At 36.8% G+C, this 12483-nt stretch overlaps 1 protein-coding gene across 6 annotated transcripts in view; it reads right to left on the minus strand.

The window, feature by feature from the left end:
* The window catches only part of ARHGAP28 (Rho GTPase activating protein 28), a 195660-nt gene that overhangs the window by 24820 nt on the left and 158357 nt on the right, over positions 1-12483 (minus strand). For all 6 annotated transcript variants that reach the window (XM_007487690.3, XM_007487692.3, XM_007487693.2 and 3 more), the window contains 2 exons: positions 11394-11471; positions 3005-3167 (listed from right to left, as the gene is read on the minus strand). In XM_007487690.3, coding sequence (XP_007487752.1) covers positions 3005-3167; positions 11394-11471 — 241 coding nt within the window. The remainder of the gene's footprint in view (positions 1-3004; positions 3168-11393; positions 11472-12483) is intronic.

A 12483-nucleotide genomic window follows, 5' to 3' on the forward strand; every position in this document is an offset into this window, starting at 1 on the left:
AAATAGAAACAGATCCCCAAGATGCTTACTAGCCGTGTGATCTTGAGCAAGTTAATTGATCGGCCTTTGTTTCCTCATCTATAAAATGAGCTGGAGAAGGAAATGGCAAACTGCTCTAGTATCTTTGCAAAGAAAACACCAAATGGGGTCAAAAAGAGTTGGACATGACTGAAATATATTTTACTATTTTTTATTCTTTTATTAAACATGCCCCACTTACATTTTCAGGACATATTTGTGAGGGTTAAGGGCTATGAGTTGGACATCTGTCAGAAGTCACCTTTGCCTTTATCTCAATCAATTACACATGAATTACAAAATAGTCTTTAAAGTTTAAAGGCTAACCTGGGGAATGACTACCGTTCACTTTACAGACGAAGCCTTGGCATAAGAGTGTTTTTGTAGTTAGTAAAATCTCAGATTATAGTGGTTACAAAGAAGCAGCAATTTTTCTCTTTCTGATAGGTCATTTATTTCCTGGGAAAGATATTTAACTTTGCTCAATGTGTCTAAAGATAATGATTGATGGGCTCTCAGGCCTTTAATTTTAGGAGACTTTGGGGGGGCAAACTTTGGCTAAAGAAAAGTAATTATACTCATGGATAAGCTGTTTCTCCCCAGTCCTATCTCGAATCTTGGGAACCCTGTCTTGAGAGTGTACAGAAGCCAGATTCTACCCCTCAGGAAAACGTATTCCCTCCAGAGTTTATTCTGTGGGGCCTGATTGGCCATTCCTCACCCTTCATGGCAAGTCAGCTCTTAATGTCACAGTGGCCTTGCCCGATATCAGATCAGTCACCTGGAATGTGGCATTTTTCAGTTTCAAGGTGACAGAAATGTGGAGGTTTTTACAAACCACACAGCTATTTCTTTCTAGGATATTTTTTCAGGTTTATTTTATTCAATGATTTGCAGGGACAGCAATCATGCAGTGAACTATGAGGCTAAGGAAACAAATTTATTTTTATACTTTGTTTTAAAGGTGTGTTTCTGAGCAGGCATGGCAGCAGAGGCTTAAATTGACCTCCAGTTATACTATAACACCTACAGAATTGAACAGTAACATTTTGTTAGCTGAATCGTTGAGCATATTACCAGGGCTTAGAGGGAGGTTGTTCACAAGCCTTCAGTGTCTTCTCTAGGACAGCAAACCTGATAGAAAAGCCCTATACTTTATGATTTAAAAATAAAAGGAACCAGATCTCCTTTCTATACTAGTTAGTGCAACTCACAGAAAGATTTCCATCTAAGCAGATAGAGAGGATCTTGATTTGTGATTTCTATTCCTGCAAAAGGAAAACCTGATGCAGATAGGCACTTTTGCTGTTTATGGTTTCAGAATGGGGGTTTGAAACCTAGCATCTGTGGACAGATTTCAGGGAATTTGCAAAGTTGGATGGGAAAAAAAATTATTTTTAATGGGCAGCTAGCTGACTCATTGGACTGGGAGATAAACTTAAAGAGAGGAGGTGCTAGGTTCAAATCAGGCTTCAGATATTTCCTCACTTTGTCACCCTGGGCAAGTCACTTAAGCCCCATTGTCTAACCCTTACTGCTCTTCTGCCTTAGAACCAATAAACAGTATTGATTCTAAGATGGAAGGTAAGGGTTTAAAAAAATTACATCCTTACATTGTTACAATTGGTTTCTATCATAACATTGCATTTTACTTTATGTATTTTAAGAATGTGGTTATAAGAGGGGTCCATGGGTTGAATCAGATTGCCAAAAGCATGCATGATGCAAAAAAAGGTAAGAACTTTAGAATTAAAGTCAGAAAGACCTAAGTTCAAATCCAGCCTTAGACACTTCCTAGTTGTGTGACTCTGGGCAAATCATTAACCTTAATCTGGATCAGTTTCCTCATCTGTAAAATGGAAATAACAACAGCACCCACCTTCTGGAGTTATTGTGAGGATCAAATGAGATAATTGTAAAGCATGTAACAAATCTTAAAATGCTCAATGAATGCTAGTGAATTAGCATTATTAAAGAATTATCATTATTATTGAGTTGCCTAGAATACAGAGAACTTGCCCAGGGTGGCACAGTAAGTATATGTCAGAGATGAGACTCAAACTCAAACCTTTCTAGTTCCGGGGTCAGCTTTTTAGCCATTATTCCATACTGTCACTCACTAGATCTAACAAAGAAAAACTAATACTTGACTTTGATAAATAAAACCCAAATCTAAATCTCAGCTAGATAGCTTGAGGTTTCATCATCTCCTCCTAGAAGAGAAAAGTTAAGCATTCTTTCTTTCCAGCCTTTGATTGTAGTTGAAAACCAAGACAACTTGGAAATATGCTAATTTTAGGACAACGCTTTTTCTTATCAATTTAAGAGCCCACTAATTATCATCTTTTGTAATAATTTTAATGATTTTGAGGCTCCTGAACAACCAGTGCCCTTATGGAGCACACTTTGTAAATGAATATGCCTTTTCATGATTAAAATCCAATTGGAATTCTTACAAGGGATTAATGAAGTAGTGATTAAAGCTTCAGATAGAAAGTTAATAAAAAAATCTGCCATGCTCTAACACTGGCCAATTCTGCAACCTTGGTTAAGGCACATAATATACAATACTTTAGTTCTCTCTATGGCAAATTAGATTTTGCCACAAATTTAGAGCTGGAAGAATCATCAGACATCTAGTCCAATCTTTAATTTTATAGATAGGAAAACTGAGGCATAGTGTAAATACAATTTTCCTTCTCAACTCCACTGTGTATGAGGCTTTGGAATAAAGACTGCCAAAGGGGAGAGGAATTTGGGAAAACAGTCATGGGCCTTCATGTATTAATGATAATTGCTGCTGTTGTTATTACAACAAATACCCCCAAGGAACTCTAGAGATTAAAAAAAAAACTCACAAAGTCCACAAACCTGTTTTTCTACCATGTTATTTCATGGGTCATGTCTCATCAGTCACCTTCCTTTTGCTTTAAGTCTAATACTGTTATTCGTGACTCATTTATGCTTACATGCTGTTGTCACTTACTTTCTACTAGGGCAATGAAGGCTGGCAGATATTCCACAGTAAAGAGAGGGCTGGGGAGGTCTCTGATAAACATCTTTAGCAGTCCTGCTGCATCATTGTTTCGGACTTGGTCCCAATCAAATGTATCTTCATAAAATTTGCTTTCAAGTTCTTGCCGGAGGTTCTGCAATCAAAGGAAGTAACAAATATTCAATGAGTGCCCCTTGACATTTTCCCTTTCCCTCCCTCTGGACAATGCCATTAACAAAAGTCACTTTAAAAAACGATTATTGTGGGGCAGCTAGGTAGCACAGTGGGTAATCTCCAGGAAGTCCTAGGTTCAAATTTGGCATCAGACACATCCTAGCTGTGTGACTCTGGGCAAGACACTTAACCCCAATCATCTAGTCTTTGTCACTCTTCTTCCTTATCATTTCTAAGAAAGAAGGTAAGAGTTTAAAAACAAAACAAAACAAAACAAAACAAAACAAAACAAAACAAAACAAAAAACCCAATGTGTTATTGAATCAGCTAGTGGCACAATATATAAGAGCAGGAATCAGGAGGACCCAAATTCAAATTGAACCTCAGACATTGAGATGTGTGAACCTGGGTAAGTCAACTTCTGACTGCCTCAGTTTCCTCAATTGTAAAGTAGAGATAATAGCAGCATCTAATTCTCAGATTTGTTGATGAAGACATGAGATAATATTTGTAAAGCATAGTGCTATGCCCGACCCAAAATAGGTCCTATATAAATACTTATCCCTTCCCTCCCCAATGATTATATAGATTCTGAATTGCCATTTACTGGGTTGAAGTCATGACATCCTACATGACACCCCTAAAGGTAAAGAGTAAAACCCTGATCGGCCCTACTCAGCCCCTTTGAAAAGGGAGAATAGGCAGATTTGTTGAAGCAATTTGGGAACCTTTCTGGTTTCCTTCTGTCCTTGATATGTAACTCTGACACTAACATGCTAATATCTAGAGTTTAGTCTTAGATTCTTGAATCTGGCTTTTCTTGATTCTGTCTTTGATTCTTCCCTCCATCCTTTGTCCTCCCATAGCACACTAGGAAAAATCTAAGCTTAGATTTTTTGACTTACACATTTGAACATTCCCAACCACCCTGAATCATTTCCTTCCTTCCTTCCTTCCTTCTTTCCTTCCTTCCTTCCTTCCTTCCTTCCTTCCTTCCTTCCTTCCTTCCTTCCTTCCTTCCTTCCTTCCTTCCTTCCTTCCTTCCTTCCTTCCTTCCTTCCTTCTTTCCTCCTTTCTTGCTTTCTCTCTCATATAAAATTTTAAATCCTTACTTTCTATCTTAATAACAACTATAAGACAGAAAAACAAGGGCTAGGGTAACAGGATTAAGTGACTTACCCAGGGTAATGCATATAGGTAGTGTTTGAGGTCAGATCTGAACTTCCTGGTCTGGTGCTCTATCCCACTGAGACAACTAGCTGCCCCTGAATAACATCCTTCTTATCCACATTTCTCTCTCCTAGCGATGTTCCTTCCCAGAACAACCCCACTCTGCTTTGGTATTGTCTGTGGTTCATTTACCAACTGAATCCTCCTGGATTCCAAACCTGCACTTAATGGTCCAGATCCAACAGATTATAATTATCCTTAAATATTGGATCTATCCTATCGCTGGGCCTGGCTTTCTCTGCTTCCACAGCTGACTCATGTGTTCCTCTGTTTTTTTGGTACCTATTCTATGTTCTCAGATACCCACCATCTCCCCAGTGGCCAGTCACCTGTGACCTGAGCCCATCTATAATGCAGATTTGTGGATTGGCATCATTTGTTTACAGATGATAGTATTTGAATAATCTTTTATAAATGAATGTCTTTTAAGGTGTACTAATAGTTTCTTGGGGGGGGGGGGACTTTGAAAGGATGACTAATTCTATATAAGTATATATATTTTTTTACTCTGACCATAATTTCATTTCTGTGGTCTTGGCAAAATATCTTTTCTTCCCACAAAGCAAATGCTCTAGATTCTGACAAAGCTTCTCTTTCCCTTTCCCCCCTTTCCTTTTCTAGCCTGGAGCAAGAAAGTATGGCTCTCAGATGGTTTGCATACAGAATAGGAACAAGCCCAGTGAAGATGATCTTACTTCTTTCTGCACACATAGAATAATGACATAGTCCAGGAGTAGTGCTGGCAGACTTTTTTGGCCAAGACACAGGCCTCTTCCACATGTTTTTTTCTGAATGCCTGAGCTTTCATAACTAAAAAAGCCTCTCTAGGCTTTTTAAACCTTGAAGATGTTTTTCAAAGATTAATAGGCCTCTCCAAAGTCTAATAAGCCTGGCTGGTTTATATTCAGGATATAAACTTTTTACTTATCACCTCTCCTCCAACACTTTCCTCCCTTGAAGCCAAACTCATGCCTTGCTGATTGCTTTATTATGAGAATCAGAGGACACAAAGCTTTGCCTGCACAGAACATAAGGAGAATCCCTCCAAGGATTGATTGCCATGAGAGGGTGACTAGGATAGATGGCCCATGTTTAATTAGCGTATATACAATTTCAGCCAGATCTCATTCAGGAGAGCATTTAATTTTAGACAATGTCTGATAAGCTTTCAATCAATCAATCAATATTTATTAAGCACCTATTGTGTGCCAGGCACAGTGCTAAGCAGTTCGGAGTTTGTCCTGCATCCCCCTCCCTCTTTTGCCATTACTTCCTAACTTGAATCAGTTTTGAAACACAGCAGAAGCATGACTTACTGCTAGGCTCTGTAGAATCTGTGAAAATTGGATTCGTGGTCCTGAGAAACTTTCAACCCTAGAGACCCTAAGATAGATCAATATGTATTTGATTAATGACCACTATATTGTATAAAGCAGATGCCCTTCTGGGGAGGGCAGAAGAAGGCCAAAACTTGTGATTTTATAGCTTTAGGGAACTTCCTTGGTGGAAACTCCTTCTACTGATGGAGGATAAGTAAATCTCCTATAATGATCCAAAATGATTCCAAAGGACCAATGTGAAAAATGTTTTATGCCTCCAGAGAGTGATTTGATGAACTGAGTGCAAACCAAAGCATGCTTTATTTTCGCTTTCTTTACATTTCTTGCTCTTTATTGTTTCTTTGAAATGTGGCTAAAATAGAAATGTTTTGCATGACTTCACATGTATAATTAATATATTCTTGCCTTCTCAGTGGAGGGAAGGAATTTTGAACTCAAAAAATATTTTAAATGAATGTAAAAATAAAAATTTTAAATCATCCATAACATATTAGTTGCCTGGGGCACTGTGATCATAGAACTAGTATGTTATAAGAGGTGGTCTTTCGGATTCAAGGATTAGCCTTCTATCCATTATACCACATTGCCACTGCCTCTTCATAAAGAAAAGAATCACCAGGGGCAGCTGGGTGGCTGGAGAGCCAGGCCTAGAGATGGGAGGTCCTGGGTCCAAATCTGGCCCCAGACACTTTCTAGCTGTGTGATCTGGGCAAGCCCCTTGACTTTCTTTGCCTAGTCCTTACCACTCTTCTGCCTTTGAACCAATTCACAGTATTGATTCTGAGATGGAGGGAAAGGGTTTAAAAAAAAGAATCAGCAGAGGCAGGGTTGCATTAAAAAGAGCACTTCATTCCTACCATCCAATATCCAACAACTCTGACCTAAAGCAAGAATAAAGGAAGACTGTTGTATAGTGGCAGCATCCACCGATTTGGAATGAGAAAACTTTAAATCCTCTGCCCTTTCTTTGTTTTCTAATCTGTAAAATGGGAGTAGCACATACACTGCGAGATGACTAGGAATTCAAATAATAACAACAATACCAGGGATCCCATCTAGATGCCTTAAATTTTTTTAATTTTAAAAATTATTTAAATTATTATTTTTAGTATTATTGTTTTAAAATTTACTCTTAATTAATTAACAGAAAGAAAACTAGCTCTCCTTTATTTCTGCTGTTGCAGAATATGGCCCAGTTTAAAAGTCTGGAGGCAGCTGAACCAGGTGCAAAAAATGTACTTTGCCAAATAGGAAAAAAAATAATAAAGGCAATTGTAAAGGACATCATGTTATTTCTTTAAGGTTAATGAGAATAAGAGAACAAGAAATTCATGAACTTAAATCACCCCTAAGGAAAAGAAAAATGTGAGAAAGACATTTTTGGTAAATGTTGCAAGTGCCTGTATCTTTAGATTCAATAACAAGGAAAATAATATAGCAGCTGAAATGATTAGAAAACACTTAGTCCATCCTGAGAAAAACTGAAACCTAGAATGAAGAAAATCTCATACATCACACATTCGACCCTCTTCCATAAAATCTATTTCCCCAGTGCTTGGTTCAAGTGTCCTTCCTTTATTAAGAAGAGAGTCACTGAGAAAGAACAAAGCTTTTAACTGCTTCCAACTGGAGCAGGCCTCACAAATCAGGATTGGCTCAGCATCTGTGAGTCCTGTCCGGCTGAAACCAGCGATTTCCTCGCTGCACCAGCCTTCCAGTTGTTTTTAATGAAGTTTTTAATATATAAAAAACTGGGGCAAGAGTTTTGCTGTGGTATATTTTAGAAACCATGTTTTTGGTGTCATTACACTGGCTGAATTTGAGACTGCCAAGAAAAATGAAGACTTAAAATCTTATGTATTTTATTTTTAAAATATTGCCCTGTGTTCTCTACACATGACTAGAACACTGCCTCAGAAATGCAGTTACACATAATTTAATAAAGAGTCTGGCTAAGGAAAAGCAATCCAGAGTTATTCAATATTTAGGATATAAGGTTACAATTCCTTTCTACTAACATTTTCTTCTTCTGCTTCTCTCCATTGTTCTTTCAAACATCTTTGCTTTCTTGGAGCCCAGATGATTAGAATATCTGGATTACATTCTTCTTATGAATGATAGGTGATATAAAGAACTTGAACCTTATTACATCCATCTGTAGAGAAGGGGAGCTTTTAAAACACGTTCACTTTCATGTTGACCACAGATCAGGAATATTCTTGTGTGCCTAAGAGTAGCCACAAAGAATCTGGCATTGGGGAATCATTAACCCCACTTAAAAGTAAGACTTATAAGCATTTTCAGACAAAAGCTTATGAATAAGTTGTGATTGTCCATGAAATGTTTATAATGTGCCATAACGCACATACACAAGATGTCTTGTATTATGTCTTCTGCACTTGGTTATAAAAAGAAAAGAGGTTTTTAATCACATCCACATGTTGGATTTTACACACACACACACACACACACACACACACACACACACACACACACACACACACACACTGGACCAGTTGGAATGTCTGCAAATCCAAATGTCACAGTAATATATGAAGGTTTGGAAAGATAGGATCTGGTTCTGCTTAGGAAACTTGTTTCCTTGACTTCTGATTGGTTGCCTGATTAGACAGACTTAAACAAACCAAGATTGAACTCCAAAGAGTAATATCTTTCATCTGTAAATTTAGAACGTGCCTATTATGGACTGACTCCCTCTCTCTTTCTTCCTCCCTTTCCACTGCTTTCCCTCAGACTTTTATATGAGAACATATGGAGCTAAGATTCCCGATTCACACATATGTTTTACAGAAACTATAGACCTAGACTTGTAGACAGGACTTTAAAGCACCATCTAGTCCATTCTTCCGTCTTCAAGATATCTTGTGCCCAACAGCAAACTCTTCATATAAGCACACCCTCAAAGAGGAGTTCTCACAACGTTGCCATTTATGAGGGCTTTCCTTTCATAAGCATATCTTCCTTTATTTGGCCTTATAAGTCTATGACCCCTATTCTGTGGTCTAAAAGCCCATTTCCTCTTGTTTTGTCCCCAAAAGAATAGTAATATCTGGTCACCCTTTCGGGGTAGTTATTCACAGTGGAGAAAATGCTGAACTCCAGAGTCAAAATGACCTGAGTTCAAAAGCTACTTTTTATACTTACTACCTACATGACCCTGAAACAAATAATTCAAACCAGAGATTCCTAACCTAGGATCTATAAACATACATACATATGAAAATATATTAGTTCTGTGTATAAAGGAAACCAATTATATTGAAATAAATTTAATATATTGTTATATGTTATATATAATTTCAATATTTTATATATATAACATATACATAAACATATTTATTTATATAATATATACATTATATTATTTTAATATATAATTATATAATACAATGATATATTACTTTATATGTACATACAAAGATGTATATGTTAGATGATAATATATAATCTATAAAATAATATACAATATAATAATGTTATATAATAGATCACAATATATATCATTATATAATATGACACATAGTAATGTATATTAAATTTATTCCAATATAGTTTGTTTCCTTAATAACATTTAATTCAGAGTTTTTAATTTTGGATCCATGGACTTAAAAATATTATTCAATAACTATTTCAATAGAATCATTTTCCCTGGTAATCTTACATGGTTTATTTTATGTATTCAGAAACAAAATACTGAGAAGAGTTTCTCCATAGGTTTTACCTAGCAATGAGGGATCCAAAACAAAACCAAAAAAAAAAAAGTAAAAGAACCCTTCTTTTACTCTATCTTAGGCCTAGTTTCCTCATCTGGAAAATGGGGGTAATAATAATACCTAATTCACAAAATCATTGTAAGGATCACATAAGAAAATTTATGTAAAGCGCTTTGTAAATCTTCAAGAGCCATATGGTATCTATTTTCTTCTACTAATTCCAGTTGCTGGTATTGATAAAGGGACGCTCCTTCAGTTCTACACAATTTCAGCACATAATGCGAGGACCCAAACAGGTAATAGTACATATACTCCCTACTCCCCACAGGACTTCTGTGACCCTCTCTCAGACACTAATCACTCCTCTCTTCTCAGGGTGTCGAATCTTGTATCTAAAGGGCAGTCCTCACAAAGCTGGGCTTTCAGGAGAGGACCCTTTCTTTCACAGGCACATCTTCCTTTAATTAGTGCTTCACTAGCTCCAAACAAAAATAAAGCAGAAGCTAAGCCTATTTATGTCTAAAATGTTCCTGTGGAAAATGGGAGTTTGAAGACTGTTGAGTGAATGAGCGTGGTTCTTGCCACTCTAGACTATGACAAGATCACCCTTTAAAGATATCGGTGGTAAAGAACTGGAAATAGAGGGGATGCCTATCAACTGGGGAATGTTTAAACAAGTTGTGGCATGTGCTTGTGATGGAATACTACAGGGCCATAAGAAACGATGAACAGATAAATCTTGGAAAAATACAGAAGACTTACATGAAATTATGAATAGTGAAATGAAGAGAACCAAGAAATATTGTTTGAAGAATGACTTGTGTATGTCAACCTCCAGAATAAGAACTGATAAATAAAAATAAGCAAAACAGTTTTATGAACCTTTTTGTCAAATGATGGCTTCTCTAATAGGGTCAAGAGAGGGAGAGAGGAAAAGAAGGACTAAGTATTTTAGCGGAACAAATAAATTTAATTTAAAAAAAAAAGATAATAGAGAAAGCAAATGGTAGAAACAAAGTGGAAACAAAGTGGATTTATAAAATATTTGCTACACAGAAGAGAGGAGTGTTTACAACTTGAGAACATAGTACCCACAAAGCCACAACTGAAACTTATTTTTCATAATTAAAAAAAATCATTCCTGAGGCTCCTTATTATAAAATTAAGATCATGAGCCTTAGGTGAGTTTGCTGTAGGATGTGTTTTCGAACACACATGGTGGACCCAAAGCAACAGTCCAGCCCTCATGTTTGCAGAACAAATATCTAATCCTAAGGTTTCCAGTTCAATTCTCTCTTGCTTCCGGAAATGATTTTCTATGCACTTAACTGTGTTTAGCATATCCTGCCAGTAGAAAAAAGGCTTCTTGGAGGCAAAAACTGTTTTGTACTTGTATACCCGGAGCCTTCCACAGGGTCTTGCACATAAAATATGAGATATTTAATAGGTGGATGGGGCAGCTAGGTAGTGCCATAGTGCTAGGCCTGGAATCAGGAAGACTCCTCTTCCTGAGTTCAAATCCAGGCTCAGACACTTACTAGCTGTATGACCCTGAGCAAGTCATTTAGCCCTGTTTGCCTCAGTTTCCTCTCTGTCAAATGAGTTGGACAAGCCACTCCAAAGTACTTTGTAAAAAAAAACTCTAAGGTCATAGAGTCAGACACAACTGAAACTTAACAATAGGTGAATTGGACTGAATTGTGGCTTTTGACAAATCAAATGAGATAATGCAGGTAATGTAATTATAGGTTCATTAAACTATAAGGGTTTGATGCTATAGGTCTTAGCATTATTATTTTTGTCCATGTCACATCAAATTCAAATAAAACAGGTAACCCTAGAAATGACTCAAGTATGAACTGAACTTCAATTTCCAAATGGGACAGAGGAAATGCATAGTACCTTGACTCTGGATGCAGATCCTGGGACTCGAAGAATTCCTTCTGTTTCTAAACCTGTTTCTTCAAGTTTCTGCAAAAGCTAAAATATAATAGCACATTTTAAAAAATGTCTTCCACTTGATTTGAAAAAAAAATTCCCAAATACAAGTCACTTACAATTATTTAAAAAAAAATACATACAAATTAAAGTCATCAAGACATTCCTTATACATGAGAAATGAAGCTACTAGAAAGCACGGTCAATCAGGTACTGGGACTGGAGTCAGGAAGACCTAGGTTCAAATCCATCCTCAGGCACTTAACAACTGTATACACCTGGGCAAGTCATTGCCTGTTTCCATTTCCTCAACTGTAAAATGGGGATAATGATGGCACCCACTATCATTACCATTATCACCATTTTTGTGAGGCTCAAATGAGATAATCTTTGTTAAATGATTAGCATAGTGTCTGGAACACGGTAGTTGATAATAAATATTTATTTCCTTCCTTTTTCATGCCTACTTAATGGTTAACATGCAAAACTTTTAATAGATGTTTAAATGTTTGGGGGGGTTGGTCATTGCTGTTGTTTTCTTCGTAGGATCTAACTTCATGGTTCTCATAGATCTACTGAAAGTCTTACAAAGAAAAAATGCAAATTTCAAGCATCCCAAAAGAGAGTATAAACTAACAAGAAGGTTTCAGGAGTCCTATACGGTATCCATCATGGCATGAATTCTATCGCCAGCCTTATAAACCATGGTTAAGTAACTAGAGTCCTTCTGGAGACAGTGCTACAGCAGGAAGGAAGATAAAAGATACAATCATCTCTAGATCTGGCAAGAAAAATGGAACTGAAAGCTGGAAGAATGTGTTATCAACTAAAAGTATTATACTGTGGTTTTTGGACTTGAATTATATAAAGTTTCTTTGAACTCTGTCTTTTATATAATGCATGAATAGGAGTATTCAGGATTTGGTACCAGGAAGGTAGCTCAGGAAAAAGCTCGGGTTTTTTGTGGCTATTCAGCTGTAGAGGGGCACAATTTGGGGAGTGAGTATGCCATGAGGGGATGATGGAGAAAAAACTATATGATAATAGTTAATTC

This window comes from Monodelphis domestica, chromosome 3 (assembly GCF_027887165.1).
Source record: "Monodelphis domestica isolate mMonDom1 chromosome 3, mMonDom1.pri, whole genome shotgun sequence".
Taxonomy (NCBI): Eukaryota; Metazoa; Chordata; class Mammalia; order Didelphimorphia; family Didelphidae; genus Monodelphis; species Monodelphis domestica.